Source organism: Lepisosteus platostomus, chromosome 3 (assembly GCF_059453375.1).
Source record: "Lepisosteus platostomus isolate fLepPlt1 chromosome 3, fLepPlt1.hap1, whole genome shotgun sequence".
In the NCBI taxonomy this organism is placed as follows: Eukaryota; Metazoa; Chordata; class Actinopteri; order Semionotiformes; family Lepisosteidae; genus Lepisosteus; species Lepisosteus platostomus.
The window spans coordinates 37,810,636-37,827,705 of record NC_142613.1 but is presented as its reverse complement, the minus strand read 5'-3'; the positions used below and the strand labels follow the sequence as shown (position 1 = coordinate 37,827,705).

General features: G+C 38.8%; 1 protein-coding gene and 1 pseudogene across 1 annotated transcript; one reads left to right on the top strand and one right to left on the bottom strand.

The window, feature by feature from the left end:
* The first annotated feature begins 4,736 nt into the window (after positions 1 to 4,736).
* Positions 4,737 to 7,342, top strand: LOC148674849 (thrombomodulin-like). The gene has a single exon (XM_088625526.1). The coding sequence runs from the start codon at positions 5,009 to 5,011 to the stop codon at positions 6,398 to 6,400; it is 1,392 nt and encodes a 463-aa protein (XP_088481652.1). The 5' UTR covers positions 4,737 to 5,008; the 3' UTR covers positions 6,401 to 7,342.
* A 6,519-nt stretch (positions 7,343 to 13,861) lies between these two features.
* On the bottom strand, positions 13,862 to 15,617 carry LOC148674848 (uncharacterized; annotated as a pseudogene).
* Between the last annotated feature and the right edge of the window lie 1,453 nt (positions 15,618 to 17,070).

The following is a 17,070-nucleotide window of genomic DNA, read 5'->3' as shown; positions in this document are numbered from 1 at the left end:
TGGCCATGGAGCCTTCTTCAGGTGTGCGATTAAAGATGCCTACCTAACACTTTCTTGAATTGTTAGGATGTCCTACAGTATTTCTGGTAGACTACAGCATCAACATGTTTTTGCATTCCCTTTAAACTTGTGTAATAGCGTTACATAAGAAACCCATTTCAGCCCATTTATACAATGTATTCCTAAAACGTTTCTTAAACTCTGGTGCTTATGACTGATAAAAAATCTTTACTTTCTTCTCTCACTGTTTCTGGGCAACTTATAGTAAGGTTCTTTGTACATTTTATTGGCTAGGCCACTTTTATAATGTGTGGATCGCTTACAGTAATTACTTTGTCACGGAATTACTGAGTACATACACAATATGTACTTTATCGCTGAACTTAATAACGTTTCTTGCAGCTTCTCTACTCCTGTACTATACAGTACAGAATGTTGGTTGTAACCATCGTTCATCGCCCCCTGGTGGCTTCACTAAGTGTCTATTGACTTCTTTTCATTAAGAGGCATCTGTGATTAGTAAACGGCATACAGTTCCATGCAAACGTTTGGGCACCCCTGGCCAAAATACATGTTTTGTTGATTTTCTAAGTGAAAAGAAGTTAACACAACCGCTGCAGCGAACAAACTTGAACTTGACATATTTCTGAACATTTTAATGCACAATTACTATTTATTTGCTGAATTTAAGAGATTGAAAAAAACAAAATAGTAAATGTAGCATGTGCAGTCAGTCAGGACTTAATAACACCCCCTTTGGCAGAAATCACAGCCTCCAAACGTTTCTTGTAGCCAGCTAACAGTCTTTCTATTCTTGCTTTAGGAATTTTTTCCCACTCTTCCTTGCAGAACGCTTCTTGTTCAGAAATATTCTTAGGTCTTCTGGCAATGGTTGATTTTGAGGTATATTTTGGATCATTGTCTTCTTGTAATATCTAACCTCTTTTCAGCTTCAGTTTTTTCACTGACTATGGGACATTAGCTTCCAGGGTTTGTTGATAGTAGAATCCATTCTTCCCTCTACCCACACAATATTTGCTGTGCCACTGGCTGCCACACAACCCCAAAGCATAATAGATCCACCCACATGCTTAACAGTTGGCAATTTTTGCTTCATCAGACCACAACACTTGGTTCCAAAACACCTCTGGCTTATCTAAGTGTTGTGTTGCATACTTCAGACGTTGACTTTTGTGATGAGAGCACAGGTAAGGTTTCCTTCTGATGAATCTTCCATGCAGCTCATGTTTGTGCAAGCAATGCTGCACAGTGGACTGGTGCACCACTACTCCAGTGCCAGCGAAACCTTCCTGCAGGTCCTTTGCAGTGATATGGTGGTTTTGCTTTGCATTCCTGACCAGTCTACAAGCAGTTCTATCAGACATTTTTCTTGGTTTTCCAGATCTTGTCTTGAGTTCAACAGTTCCCCTTAACTTCTATTTCCTAATGACATTTCGGACAGTGGAAATTGCAAGCACGAAGCATTTAGATATCTTTTTATAGCCTTCCCCCGCTTTGTAAGAGTCAATTATCTTTATTTTCTGATCTTCAGTCAGCTGCTTAGAGGAGCCCATAATAATAATATTAATTGCTTACACTTATATAGCGCTTTTCTGGACACTCCACTCAAAGTGCTTTACAGGCAATGGGGACTCCCCTCCACCACCACCACCAATGTGCAGCATCCACAGTGCACCAGAACACTCACCACACATCAGCTATCAGTGGGGAGGAGAGCAGAGTAATGAAGCCAATTCATAGATGGTGATTATTAGGAGGCCATGACTGGTAAAGGCCAATGGAAACTTTGGCCAGGATGCCGGGGTTACATCCCTGCTCTTTTCGAGAATCACCCTTGGATTTGTAATGACCACAGAGATTCAGGACCTCGGTTTTATGTCTCATCTGAAGGATTACACTCAACAACCAAGCCCATGGTTGTTAAGTGTAAGCAAACCACCCTGAGAGGTTCGAAGAGTCAGAATTTATGAAGCTCTGGAATTGTCATCACCTGACTTAGATTAAGGCCTAATGAGTCAATTACGTTCTGAGACCTTACAAATAAATAACACCAGTGGATCAACTGGAAGGGTGCCCTGTTAAATCTAGCACATAAACAGTACCTGTGCATTAATATTTGCAGAAACATGTCATTGTTCGCTGCAGAGGTTGTGTTGACTTTTTTTTTACTTAGAAAATCAAAAAAACGTAATTTGGTCAGGGGTGCCCAAACTTTTTAATAAAACTATATGTTTAAAGCATGGATTATAAAAAAAAAGCTTTTCCTCTCTCAGTTTTTAAAATATCGGACACAGTAATTCACCAGCTAAGTAATTAATTACAATAAATCTTTTCACTTCTGAAAAATAGGAAACAACAGTTCACTTCCCTTTGGCTATCTTGTTGACAAGGAGAATTGGACAGTTTACAGTATATGAAGATAGGAACCACCACGTCCTGATTTCAGTCATTTACCAGGGTTGAAGGAAATGATATGCACTTTAAGTAAATGCATAACGTGTTACAGACAGTTCATTCAAATCCGAACGTAGATCTGCGCTAACAGCAGAGAAAAAAAAAGTAAAACACAGAAGGACCGAACGGCGGAACGCTGAACGGATTTTAATCTATTCTTAAATAACACTCTGTTTTTATGTTAGAATGCTATAGAGTTTCCAAAACAAAGTATATCAGTACTCTCCCAAAAGAAATATTATGAACCTTTCCCCAATCCTATAAAAGTATTCCCCCGTTTTCGTTATACCTTGGCAGGAAATACAGTACGTTCATTAAGAAAATGAATAGCTTTTGTCCCGCTGCATAATTCCACGGAAAGAAAATGACATTGTTCCAAACAGGAATTAAAGTCCAGTGGCCTTTGCCCCAGTACTTAAAACAAGTTTCCCTAGATCATTTCACTTTTTCCTGATATTTACAGGTACGTGTTATTCTAATACAATAGTTTTTTTTCCCGTGGGCACAATGCCGGGACAAAGGAATAGTCACGTATCCAAAAAAGCTATCCAAAAAGCACAATTTTTGCTTTGCTGTATTCTCTATTAGAGTTCTGAGGGCTTAACTTTAACGGTATTCAAAATCAGTGCCACAAAACAAATGAATGACAAGGGGAGGAAAACTTGAGGGGCAATTTCTTTTATCGTGGAATTGTACCCCAGGACAAAACTATTGTATTTCAATTAAGGACACCTAACAAGATTAAATGATTTTGGGGCACCGATTTTAAATGCTGGGGCAAAGTCCTTGAAACTTCAATGTATTGTAGCTCTTACGGGTTCACGCAGGAAAAGGGACAAGTGGAAACGAGATAGGAAACCGATTTAAGAACTTTATTTTTTTCCTCACAATTAAATACAAGGAATCACAAAATAGAAAGCTTTACATTAATATGCAGTAATATACTTAAAACAGTATATATGATCACATTTCATTACGTTTTGACACGGTAAAAGTTACATAGCAACAATTTATCTTGCTCCGGTGCAAATCCCATTCTTTACTTTAACATGATATAGTTTTTCACAGCTTTTTATGATACTGTCCTATGCCCTCTATTTCCCAGGCGACTGCTTTTATTCTCCCTTTCAAAACCACACCATCCACAGGATTTTTCACACACATAAGGGGACCGACGGAACACGTACGCAGGTTTAGGGTGGTAACAGAAGACTACACATTTACTAAGCTACACAGGATACTTAAACTAACATAAATCTATTTACATAAGCAGGGTCAGCTGTTGGTCATCGTGCTGACCCCCAAACTCCCCCCGGTTACAACTCTCAGCCTGCTTCGCAGTACCTTGAGTGCCTAGGTGAGCTTTCTCCTCACCATCGGACAAGGGCGCTACAGTATATTAAACTGAGTTATTTATTTCCTCTGTAATTGTACTAAAGGAGAACTGCTGTTTTCGTGACCACCTGGTTACCTATCAGGTTACAGAGATACTGATTTGGGGAATTAACTTTTTAAAGTTGGAAACGGTTCATAATATTTATTATATTGAGATTAAACCTGTCTTAATAAGGATACCTATATAGTTTCTTAGCATTGTGATCTGCAAACGTTGTTTTTTAAGTAAACACTGTCGAAAAAATATAAAACTAGACAAGAAGAGTTATTCTTTTAAAATAATAAAATCTGTCCCCTAACATTATTTAAATATAGGAGGTCAGTGAGTGAATGAATAACGTATTACCATCCATGGGATTTTACAGCATCTTTCATAGAGTCAATGAGGAGTATTGATCAGGAAAGAAAGATAAATCAATTGGTAATGAATTGGGCGCAAGACAAACACAGTTAAACCACCAAATGTGAGAAGTACAAGTCCAGGACTTAACCAAGAAAAAAATGTATTAAAAATTGCTTCCTTTGATAATGCTTACCTATGAGGTGATAACAGTTTTTGTATGAATACATTTCATGATGTTAGCTAGGGACACTCATGGAAAACGGCATCATGACCGCTCGTAAGCATTATGACATTCTGGATAAGAGTATACTGCTGTCAATTGCTGTCCATAACATTTTTTTTTGTTTGTTTGTCATTCAGTAAACGATATTACAGAGAGCTTTACTAAATAAACTAAAGTAACAGTTTTGAGGATAATAATGAAAAACTACAGTCAATGAAAGTGAAAAACATAGGGAATCTTACATTTACTAATATTTCCGTTTTTAAAACACTTTTGTATGAGAACCTAATAATGCTTGTCTTTAATAATAAAGAGAAATGTACGTCTTTTCAGGAAATATTACAAAGTCTTAAAATTATTTTAAAAATGATTGCATTACAGCTCCATGTATCTCTTTTGAGATTAGACTGTCCGTTTACAAAGTAATTTTCTGTAGGCGTGCGACTTTAGAAAAATAGGAAACGACACGATTCACTTCCCTTAAGCAATCTGAATGGTTTACAAGGATTGGATAGTTTATATAAAGCTAGGAACCACCACTTCGTCCTGAAACACTTCTCTTAGTATTGTTCATGCTGATTAAACGGAGAATGGCAATGAGCTTTGCAGCAGCTTTTGTTTTTCTCCTGATATCACATAGACCATCGCAGTCCACGACAGACTGCCTGTGCAAAGACAACGTCTGTTACACCGTAACTCAAAGCTCGGCGAATTTTGATGTTGCACAGAATACAATCACGATTCACTACGAACAATCGCTGTCGCATCAATCTAAGGAATATAACTATTCGATCTCGGTCTTGTTGTCTAATTTAAAAGGACATTTCTGGGTTGGGCTGCGAAGTTCCGATGAACGGTGCCCTCAAAACGCAGTTTTGCCCGGTTGGGCAACAGGAAATGAAAGTACTAACTTTACCAGATCGAAAGAACCGGACTCTGTTTGCTCTCAGCAGTGTGTCTCCGTTTCAGGCGACCTGACGTGGAAAGAAAGGCCTTGTCAAGATCAGGCGGATGGCTTTCTGTGCGAGTACAGGTTTAGTAAAATGTGCAATATTACTAAAGGGCAAGTCGATTCCCAAACTCTTTTGTACAGAACTCCTTTAGGATTTCAGGGAAGTGATCTCATCTTGGTCCCTCCAAGAAGCATCCTGACACTGGAACCCTCTGGAATGAAGATCTATTGTGTGGACAACGACACTGTGGACTGGATCCAGGGCCCGTGGAATTGCGAGATTAAAAACGGTGGCTGTGAACATCAGTGCGAGATGTGCAACGGGAAACCACAGTGCACCTGCCCACCATACATGAAACTTGAGGAGAATAAAGTAAGATGCAAAAACGTCACCTGCAAAGATTCAGTTTGTGAGTATAATCTTAGACCTGAGAACAACCTAGAGACTCATTTAAGTATTACTGGAAGTATTCCTGAAAGTACTACTAAACGTGTTATACGGTCCTGCTCTAGTGCGCCATGTGAGCATATCTGTTCCGACACAAATGACGGCTACAAATGTTCCTGTTCCTCGGGGTTCCTTCCAGACCCTGAAAAGCCACAACTCTGCCTCAGGGCTTGTACAAATTCATGCCCACCAATACATGACATTAATGACCCAAGCGCGTCCACATGTCCCAAGGGATTTGTTTTAGAAGAAGAAAATTGTGTTATTCATGATACATGTGAAAAAAAGTTCGACTGTAGTAAGTGTACACATATTGATGGGTTAAATGTGTGCTACTGTGAGAGGGGATTCTTTTCCCCTACTAGAGAATGCGATCGCAAACCCTTCACCCCCAATATTATTCTGGGAACCGCTGTGGGTGCGGCGACTGCAGCAATCGTCTTAATTCTAATAGGCCTATTCTTAAATTACTGTGTGCACAGAAAGCGTGCTGTGTCTTCTTTCGAAACTACCACTAATGAGCAAAAAATGGTCAGTCTTCTGCAGGTCAAAACAAACAGGTAGACCCTTAAAACACAATGTTAACAAAAACGATGATTTTGTTATTTTACTAAATGAGATTGGTTTGGACTGCAGCCCACTGGTTTCTCAAATGCCTTTTCCCCCCGTTCATGAGTGCTTAGTGATGTTTTAACTGTATTGCTAATTCATGTTGAAGTCCAACAGCTTAAAAATAGCTGCAGTACGGTTTTGGAAAAAAAAGGCATAGCATTTTTCCACACTGCGAACCAAGAAGGGATTCAGGAATTGTGAGTGTTAAGGGGCCCACCTGGTTGTCAAAACTGGAAACAACAAAACTATTTTCCTAATTTTCAAAGAGTAAAAAAAAATGTTTTTAGAACTTCACTTGTCAGCTGTGGTGTGTTCTTGCTTTAACAAAAGTGTCATCGAGACAAAGCACAGCAAATTAAACTACATACAGTAAGTGCAAATAAATAAGAGCAATTAACATGGAAATCAGAGTTAAGAACATGTAGCCCAGGACACGACCCGCTCTGTGATATAATGAAAAATAATAATAATAATAATAGCTTACACTTATATAGCGCTTTTCTAGACGCTCCAGTCAAAGCGCTTTACAGGTAATGGGGACTCCCCTCCACCACCACCAATGTGCAGCATCCACCTGGATGATGCGACAGCAGCCATAGTGCACCAGAACGCTCACCACACATCAGCTATCAGTGGGGAGGAGATTAGAGTAATGTAGCCAATTCATAGATGGGGATTATTAGGAGGCCATGATTGGTAAGGGCCAATGGGGAAGTTTGGCCAGGATGCCGGGGTTACACCCCTACTCTTTTCGAGAAACGCCCTGGGATTTTTAATGACCACAGAGAGTCAGGACCTCGGTTTTACATCTCATCCAAAGGACGGTGCCTGTTTACAGTATAGTATCCCCGTCACTATACTGGGGCATTAGGACTCACATGGACCGCAGGGTGAGCACCCAAATAAACACAAATAAGTGTTGCAAATAAATTAGACTCGAAACACAACTAAAAGTATTGTGTAATAAAACGTTTAAACACCTGCTCATTATTTTTATTGCTGTTGCCCACACCACTGTGCACCGTTTGAAGTACAGTACTAGATTATACAACAGTACAATGTATCTTCAGGAAAGAAATTTATATTTTTCTAGAATTCATGTTTAAAGGACAAAACCCATATGAGATATTTACTGTTTATATAAATTGGCATCAAATTAGATAAACGACAACAATAATTACAGATCATATCTTAACTTGTTTAATTACTCAAAGTTGAACTGAATAATTATTTTTAAAATACAGAAAGAACAGATCACGTTTAGTCGACAAATGAGCGGTGTCCTGGGATGCTAAAAGCACAGTGATGTTATTTACTAAATGCCTAAATTCTTTGTTTGATTATAATGGGAGTCTGTATGCGTTCTGATAGAATCATACAAAAGAGCATTACTAAAAGGTATTTTTCATACCTTCACAAGGTGGCATGGTGGCGTAGCTGCTCACAGCTCCTGGATCCCTGGACTGATTTCGGAGTCGTATCCAATTCAGTATCCCTGGAAATCTGTATCCCCCACCGTAATGCGTACGCAGACCACAGAAAAAAAACCTTTCCAAGATACTTAATGATACAGAATGCTCCTGCGTGCATATTTGAGTCTCTGTTCATTACAATATAGATCAAAAGGACCCCGTCGTTTTTGTGCGTTTATACTGGTTTCTCAGAGTATTTAAGGCGTTTTATAGGAATTCATATTAAAGTTACAGCCACCATATGAATGGAAGCTTAAGTCATTTAACTCAAGACAGCACACAAATGCTGTGTACATCTTTTGTTCTTGTGTTCCATATAAATTATTTTATATGCGTTATCTTACTTTCCTGAGATAACGGATTGTGCGCATTCCGAGGCGGGGTAGGAGGGAGAATACAAATTTCTAGGGGATGGTGAATTGTATACGAAAACGGGAGATCTCTATTATAATCAAACGTCGCTTATCTCTCGTTTCATTTGTGCTGAAAATTAAAGACGGTCAGTATTCCACAGCGCGTCTACGTACAATAGCCACTAGATGGCGATCGTGTGCCGCATCTATCCATCATTACTTTTAGCAACTCTTTGGAAAACGAAATTACCTCAAGTCCAAATAGCTTAACCTTAGAGTGTATCGATCAGTATGTTATCACTTTACATCAAAATCTAAAACATGAGTGAGACAGTGGAACAGCAAACGGAAACAACAACAACAACAACAAAAAGATTTTACAGTAGTGACTTGTGGATATTAATATTGTGACACAATTCACCCCACTACAATGAAAATATTTTTTTAATCACAAGAAAGCACCTTTCCAAGTTTCAGAATCAATATAGCAGTATAGCAGTTGTAACAACAGGACTTGCACCCTATGCTACTGGGATTGGCACTGGCATGTCATGACACAAGGATAATATGTGGAAGAATGGGTATTACCCCAATCAAACAGGTCGTGTTTGACAGTTTTTTTGGTATAGTATAGTAAATATAAAAAACATATTGCTGCTCTATAATTGGTCCACTGAAGAGCAACAAGATTAATTCCCAGGCATAAAGGAATGTCCAAAACTGACAGCCTAGAAAAACTGAACCTTCTTCTTCTTGAACAGAGAAGAGGGGGGGAACCTGACTGAAGTATTCAAAATCCTCAAAGGCATTCTTTTAAGAAATAGCTGAATGATATACTGGGTAACATAGCTACTAACTGCCAAACTGGCCTGTTGTGCCAAAGACCCACTGGTTTTGTTGTGTTATGTAGAAATATAGGTGTAACTAGGTTTGGTGCTTTTCTGATTTTCTTTTCCTGCATGCAAAAGAAATCCTAACAGAAGTCTCCAACTCTGGTCCTGGGCAATGGATTGCCCAATCAATAAAACAATTAATGTATTCAATTACAGTGATTGTAGACTCTGGTCTGTACATGCTGTATATTGTAGTATTCTGATTTTTGTTCCACCTAATCTCTAAATTAGAAATAGACTGTAATTGTTCATAATAATTTTTTTCCAAGTCTTTCATTGATGATTCAGTGGTTATTCATAAATCCTATTGCCTTGGGACTCCCTGGGACCAGGATTGTGTACCACCGAAGTAAGTCCCTTTGAACTGTGAAGGGACAGAGATCCATTTATTGAAAAAAAAAATAATACAATGAATAATTTGGTCAAAGCCAACTTTTACACTTGATAATTGCTTTCTCTAGTTTATTGCGGTTGCTTAGCTTCTCTGTTGACCGCAGGTGTGTTGTGCATTGAATATAATGTTCAACCTGCTTCAAATAACTTAATTCCAGAAGTTGTCTGTTTAACCTCTGTATTTTGTAATCAGCACAAATGACAGAAGTTGCTTGGTATCAAACCTAGATACTGTATATCCATTATTTTAGAAGAATGTATTGTAACTCTGTAAACATTTCACTTTAGTTTAATATACATTCATGCAGCAAATTGTCTCTGTTCATTTAGATACTTAATGGTGTATTTGTATTTGAATTCAACACCCCAACTATTATTTTTATGATTTTTTATGATTTACATATGAAGGTGAATGCTTTTGTTTTTCTGGGTATCACACTTTCTTTTCCAGTGTACTGTACAGTATATTGATCCATTCCATTTTATATTGATTTTATCAATGAATTCTGCTATGTACTAGAATGTGTAATCAATATGTTATAAATCTGGAACTAATATAGTAAGAACAAACATAAACAAATATATGTCTTTTCAATAAAGTAAGAAATTATTTTAAATGTGTCTTTCTGTCCATTATTGATTATAAATATGAGTATCACTGGAGTAACTTTTTAAATTGTTAATTGTTAATAAACTATACAGCACATAACAAAACCACACAGCACATAATCATATAATGATTACATAATGATTCTGCCCCAGAACTGGCATTACTGAACCACTTCATTGCCTTAGATGCCAGTGATTTTAGGGCCTTTCCCTGTTATTGGAACTGGTCCAGTAAAAAACTGTACTATAACCCAGAACTCACCCAGTTCTGGCTTTGATCTAGTCCATTTCCATCTGCTATGTGAAAACACGTGATTTTCCCATTACTCTGGCTCCTTGCCTTAGGGACTCCTGTCACCTAGACCCCAGAGACATAGTGATGTAGAGACTGGAACTATATAAACAAAACCCAGGGGGTTTATTGTCATAAAGTATTGAAGTGGGTGCTCTTGCAGCACTGCAAACATTAAGTATTGTGATGCTGAGGATTTTACCTTACTTGAAATGCATCACACTTGATGACAATTGTGAACTTGACAGCATGTTAAAGTTTAAAACCGAACATGTCAATGCTCAAAAGACCCAGACGGAGAACAGAGACAAGACTTGACTGGACTATTTAGATCCAGGAGGAGGTAGGAGGCACACCCCGCGATCTAGTGGGAGAAAGATGGGAGAGATGATATTCATATTCAGATAAAGAGAGACTGAAGACAGGGTCCCTTTGAAAACAGAAGAAAAAAAGCAGCAATCCAGATTCTTCATCAAGAAAAGGTGGAGGATAAAACAGACAAACAAAAGGAAGGAATGACCCTACAGATCATGAGAGGAGAAAGATTTCCATCTCCTAGCAGAAAAGTCTGCAGTGGGCCCAGCGAGATTTGAAAATTCTGTGCAAAACTCAATAAATCACAGGCACAGTGTCAAGACAGAAGTGAGGTTACCACTCTTAATGAGCCTCATGGGAGAAGAACGGTGAGACTGTGATGTGGCAGGATCAGATTGGATTTGTCTCCTCATGACTGCCAGAAGAATGAGTTACAGTATTTGTGACATAATTGAAGAGCTCAGCGCATAAGTATCATCTGTCCCTTATTCTGAGATCTACTTACTTAGGTCTTCCTGCTCTAGTGAAGATCAACATCAACTTAATGGTCAAGTCTTCTCTTGTGCAGCACAAAGCCTGTACATCTTATTATCTAAGTCTATTTTCAAAACTCTTTCTATGATTTTGTTCTACTGCTTAATTTAGTTTTACCCTTAATTTCATTGAGTCAGTTTACCATAATGTATTGTTTTGAAATATTCTAAACATTGAAATATTTTAGTATTTTTAGCTTTAAAAATGTAGTATTTATATTTGAAGATGGTCAGTTTTATTTTCAAAATGTCTGGGGAAGTAAAGGTGCTGTTTCTTTATAACTCCAGTTCCATCCTGGGACGACATTTAATCATTAGTACCCGGGAAGGTACCCAGGAACTTGAAGCTGCGGCTTGAGTCTTTGATAGTTGTATAGGAGTGATCAAGAGTACTCGCACCCCTAGTTAGGTAGGAATCATGCTGATAATATTTTGGAAGAATTTTTCTCAGGATTGCCGGATTAAAATCCCCAGTAGCAATTGATACAGCATCAGGTTAAGCAGTTTCGTAGTTGTTAATAATGTTGTACAGTTTTCAGAGTGCTGCTTTCACGTCCACTCAGGGTGTAATATACACCCCATAATACATACAAATTACTCCAACATTAGTTGCTCCATCAGCGACTACTGGATACATACAGTCTAGTGCCAATCCTGCACCCGAGTGCCACGTCAATGGAGGAACAGCTCCTTATAGTGATAGAAACAATATAAAGAAGATCTTTAAACATGAAAGATTTGGCAAACGAGTTTAAAAGACTTGAGAAACAACAGAATTTTAAAGCTTTCAATTCACTCCCTGCCTGGATCTCACTGTCTGATGGGAAGAGGCTGCTCCAACCCAAATCCTGCAGAGCTGTTACAAAACCATGCAGAAACTGCTGTAAGAGATCCCAGAAGCACTCACCTTGCTCTTGGGTCAATCCCTTTGCACTGATCTTTCATATGGTCTGGATACCTGTTGTCCTTATTCTTGGACTAAGCAGTTATTTAAAATGAATGAATACATTTATTGATGTATACTGGATATACAGTATACAGGGGATGGCAGATGGAGCAGTGGAGTGCTGTCCGTATGGAGTTCTTCCAATGTTCCTCTGCATGTTCTGGGTTCCTACCACTGTCCAAAGACATTCTGGTAGATTAATTGGTTTCTAGGAAAATTGACACTGGTGTGAGTGTGTGCATGTCTTTGTCAGTGTCCTGTGTCCTATTCAGAGTGTATCCCGCCTTCTCAGGATAGGGTCCGGATCACCTGCAGTTAGAAAACAGGTGGATAGATATACAGTATATAGAGTACATAAATATATGTTTGTGTAGTTTTAAAGTTAGGAATCTAGTATGTAAAGAAAAGAAAAACATTACACTTGAGTAAGGATTTTTAAAAACATAAACATATTGTACCTCAGTAAACTGATTGTTTATGGTGGTATTCTGTGTAATGCAAATACAAAAATTAAGACAAAAGTAACCAGACAGGCACCAGAATGGATCTTCTGAAACACCTTATTAGGACCCGAGAATAAATAAAAGAAGGAAGTCTTTTAAATTCGATTTATTCTCTTTTACAATATAAATGACAAGATTTACCCTGCATTGAAGATTGAAGAAATCATGCTTTTAAACATGCATGCCTATTATACACCGGAATTAAATTTGTTTTACATTTCCTAGTTATCAGCCTAATCCTGTCAGGTGAAACTGGCATCTTTAAAAATATAGCATTAACTATTGTACTTATTATATCGAACCACTTATAAAACGCTTGTAACTTGAAGCAAGTCTTTTGATCAAGACCCTATTATCTTGCACGTTAAGGTGTATTGTTTGGAGTAATATTTTTACTCAAAGTTTTTATGCTAGAAGCTGCATCTCATGTTGTAATGAGCAATTTTATATTAGTAAAACTGATTTAATAATAACATCCATCAAATTTCAGAAACCGTATTTCCTGGTGAATCGATTTGGCTCCTTACTCTGCACAAAATGGGAATGCACGCTAATCCGTCACACAAGGACACTTCGACACATCATCTGACCAGGATAGCTCTGACCTGCGGCAGTCAACAGGATTATCCAAAGAAAAATCTCACAGACAAGACGACAGCGTGCAAACTCCACACAGAAAGTACTCCAGGCAGTAATGGAACATAGCAGCGTTATAACCGCAGTGTCACTAGTCCCTAAAATTTACTTTACTGTATATTGACATAACTAAAGAGGGCTTGAGTAAACGGACAGAGGTTTTAAGAGCTTTCAGATGATTTAACTCTACAGTGAGGTTTTAAATTAATATTCTGATTATCTTAATTGTAACACCATTCATTTCTTTTCGCAAATTTCATGCCAGCGACATTCCAGCTAAAATTAGCTAATAAAGTAATTATAAATACAATGTTTAACTGGATCTCACTCACAGACTTATTTACAAGTCAAACGTATTTTATTCATTTATCATTTCATTTGGCTTTCAAAAAATGCATCGCATAATAAGATATTTTCCAAGTTTTAAAAAACTTATTTAAATCATAAAATGGCCCAAGTGGAACTTTGTCAAACAACCTCTGTGTTGTGTTTAATGTCTGCATCTGCATCATCTTTGTGTTGCTGCAGATTTTCCGTTGGTGTATCTTTTCCCAAAGACATCCAGTGATACTTGTCTGTAGCCGAGCTATCATTTCTGTCTGCTTTTCTATCACACTTGCGGTGACAGAGCACAATAGACGATGGAACAGCAATCAAAAACAATACTGCAGCAACTGACCCCATCACAGAAGCCAGTACAGTGTCTTGCTCATCTGGTTTCCTGGGGGCTTTAGAATGAGGGTACTCTTTGATCATTGTGGTGGATGTAATCGGCACTTCAGTTGTAATACTTATCTTTGCTTTTTCAGTACTTTCTGTGGTAAAAATGTGTTCAGATGATAAACCTGGGTCCAGAATGCAGGTGCTGCCATCGGGTGCTATTTTGTAATGTTCCTTACAAAAACACTCATAGCTTCCCTGTGTATTAACACATCTTTCCTCACAAGGGCTGTTAACGCATTCGTCAATATCGTTGCAGCTGCGTTTGTCTTCAGACAGGTGAAAGCCCGTAATACAATAACAACTGAAAGATCCTTGCGTGTTAATGCACCCCTGTGAACATTGAGAGGTATTGCACTCGTTTATGTCCTGGCATCTCCCGTCCACCATTTCGAACCCGTCTCTGCAAATGCAGATGAAGCTACCTTGTGAATTTATGCACAGGTGGTCGCAGGGATTGGATGAGCATTCGTCAATATCGCTGCAGTTTCGTTGGTTCTCAGTGAGTTGGAATCCTTCTGGACATATACAATGGAAACTTTCAAACGTCTGCTCACACCAAAACTCACAAGGAGATCGCTGGCAATGATCTATTTGGATGCAAGTCACTTTGTCCTCGGCGAGACTGTATCCCTCCTTACACTCACAGCGAACACCTCCGTTAACGTGGTCTGTACATTTATGGTCACAACCCCCGTTTTCGAACTTACAGCCCTGTTTATCTGACTCGCAAAATGGACCATAAGAAGTCCATCCAAAAAATCCATTCATTTCTTTACAAACGGCAAGAGCATGGCTGCTGTCTTTACATGACACAGTTGCAAGTGTCCCATGAGGTATCTGAGATAAAAATGCATTATCCTCACTTATTTAATTGGCGAAGAATGGTGTTGTGTATAACACTTCGCCGGGTCCTGCCAGGCGCAGGACTTTACACATCCCCTTAAAATTAAACTTGCACACATACCCTGCTCCATCTCTGCAGGATCAATCTATCCACTCCAATCTATAAGGCTGCGAGGGATGCAGAGTGTAATGAATAGCTACTCTGCGTTCTTCTGTGCAAGTGCCTTATGGTTCTTGCTGCCAGTTAGAATATTGCGAGTCCACCGCTCCGGATATCCAAGTGAAGCCTATTAACACTTTATCGGTAAGAACACAATGTCCCTTTTCCAATTTTAGTCCAATCCACATTTTGAAGTTATGATCCAGATGTCCTTCTGTAATCCAAAAAAGTACAGACTGAATCTCCGATGCCTCTTCATTGGTCTTCAATGTCACTAAATTGCCCCCGTTGTCCTTGCAGTGCTTTTGGGCACCTTGAAACGTTGTGTTTTGTAGGTGTGATGTGTAGCAGGTGCTTCCCGTGCACACAATTTCCACTGTCTGAAGGTCCACTCTGTTTAACCTCCAAAGAAAAGTCTGCAAAAGTAGTAAGAGAAGCACCATCTTACAGCTTTAAGTAAAGGTTGCAAAAAGAATTTACATTATCAAATATCTTACAGTGTATGGGCCATTTGAGAAGGCCATGTAATTAAACACGAAACACTTGCGTCTTGGTGAGACGAGGATAATAAAAAATGAGATGTAAAACCGAGGTCCTTACTCTCTGTGGTCATTAAAAATCTCAGGGTGTTTCTTGAAAAAAAAAATAGGTGTGTAACCCCAGCGTCCTTGCCAAAACGTCCCATTGGCCCTTACCAATCATGGCCTCCTAATAATCACCGTCTATGAATTGGCTTCATTACTCTGCTCTCCTCCCCACTAATAGCTAATGTGTGGTGAGCGTTCTGGCACACTATGGCTGCCGTTGCATCATCCAGGTGGATGCTGCACATTGGTGGTGTTGGAGGGGAGTCCTCATTACCTGTAAAGCGCTTTGAGTGGAGTGTCCAGAAAAGCGCTATACAAGTGTAAGCAATTAAATAATTATTATGGAACCCACCTCATTCGTTAGTACTGCATTTGTGGCGGTTTGTGCCGTTGAAAGTAGTGTTTGTGCTGCTTTCGTTTCCGAGATATAAAGTCTTGTTTTTTCGGGGTCGTGATGTCGCTCAACCTCCCTAACAACATCATAGGGAAACAGGTCTCATTCGTTAGTGCTACGTTTGTGCCATTGAAGGGAGCTTCCCAGCTGCTTTAGTTCCTGAAATATAGCACCTTCTTTTTCGGGTGATCACGTAACAATGCTGGGCGACTTTGACCTGCAGAAACCCCATCTGTTAAGTTCATGCGCTCTATTACTGGTGCGAGGATAACAATGTCTGCAATTTTGTTTCTCTGTTTGCCCGGGTTTGAGGGCGTTGGTTGATTTTGCACTTAATACCAGTATCTTCTGTGCGTTTGTGTGAACAGGAAAATTAAGTTTGTCACCTACATCATAATCTAATGAGCAGAGTTGCGGGTCTAGCCTTAAAAGACGAACATTAGCAAGCAACTGCATGCTCTTATGAAGAGGCTGTATTCGCATGTATAATGATTGTATGCTCCAATAGATAGATATATACTTTATTGATCCAGTGAGGGAAATTGCAGTGCAACAGCAGCTTAGCATAGTCAACACAGCACAGTGTAATGAAATGATACAATAATACAACAATACAATACATACATTACAGTCAGTACAGTCAGTGAGAAGTGCAATAAGAAGAGTTGCTCACAGTCCAGAATATACAGAGAACAAACCAGAACAGTACACAAAAAGTTGTATTGCACATTATAAATATAAATATATTGCACAAAAAAACAGTTGTAGACAGGAAAAGCCAGATGTAAGCAGAGAGCTTACTGCTTAGTCCAAAAACAGGTCAATGTCAATGTTGCCCCTGTCCAAATACAAAGTGGATGAGTTGTACAGTCTTACAATACAATGACATTAAAGAAACACGAAAAGTGAACATAGAGCAACAGCAGCAACAACAACACAGTTAAATTACACTCAACTTAAATAAAACTAA

Excerpts from the sequence above, each read along its gene's own strand:
- LOC148674849 (XM_088625526.1), top strand. The coding sequence starts at position 5,009 with ATGCTGATTAAACGGAGAATGGCAATGAGCTTTGCAGCAGCTTTTGTT.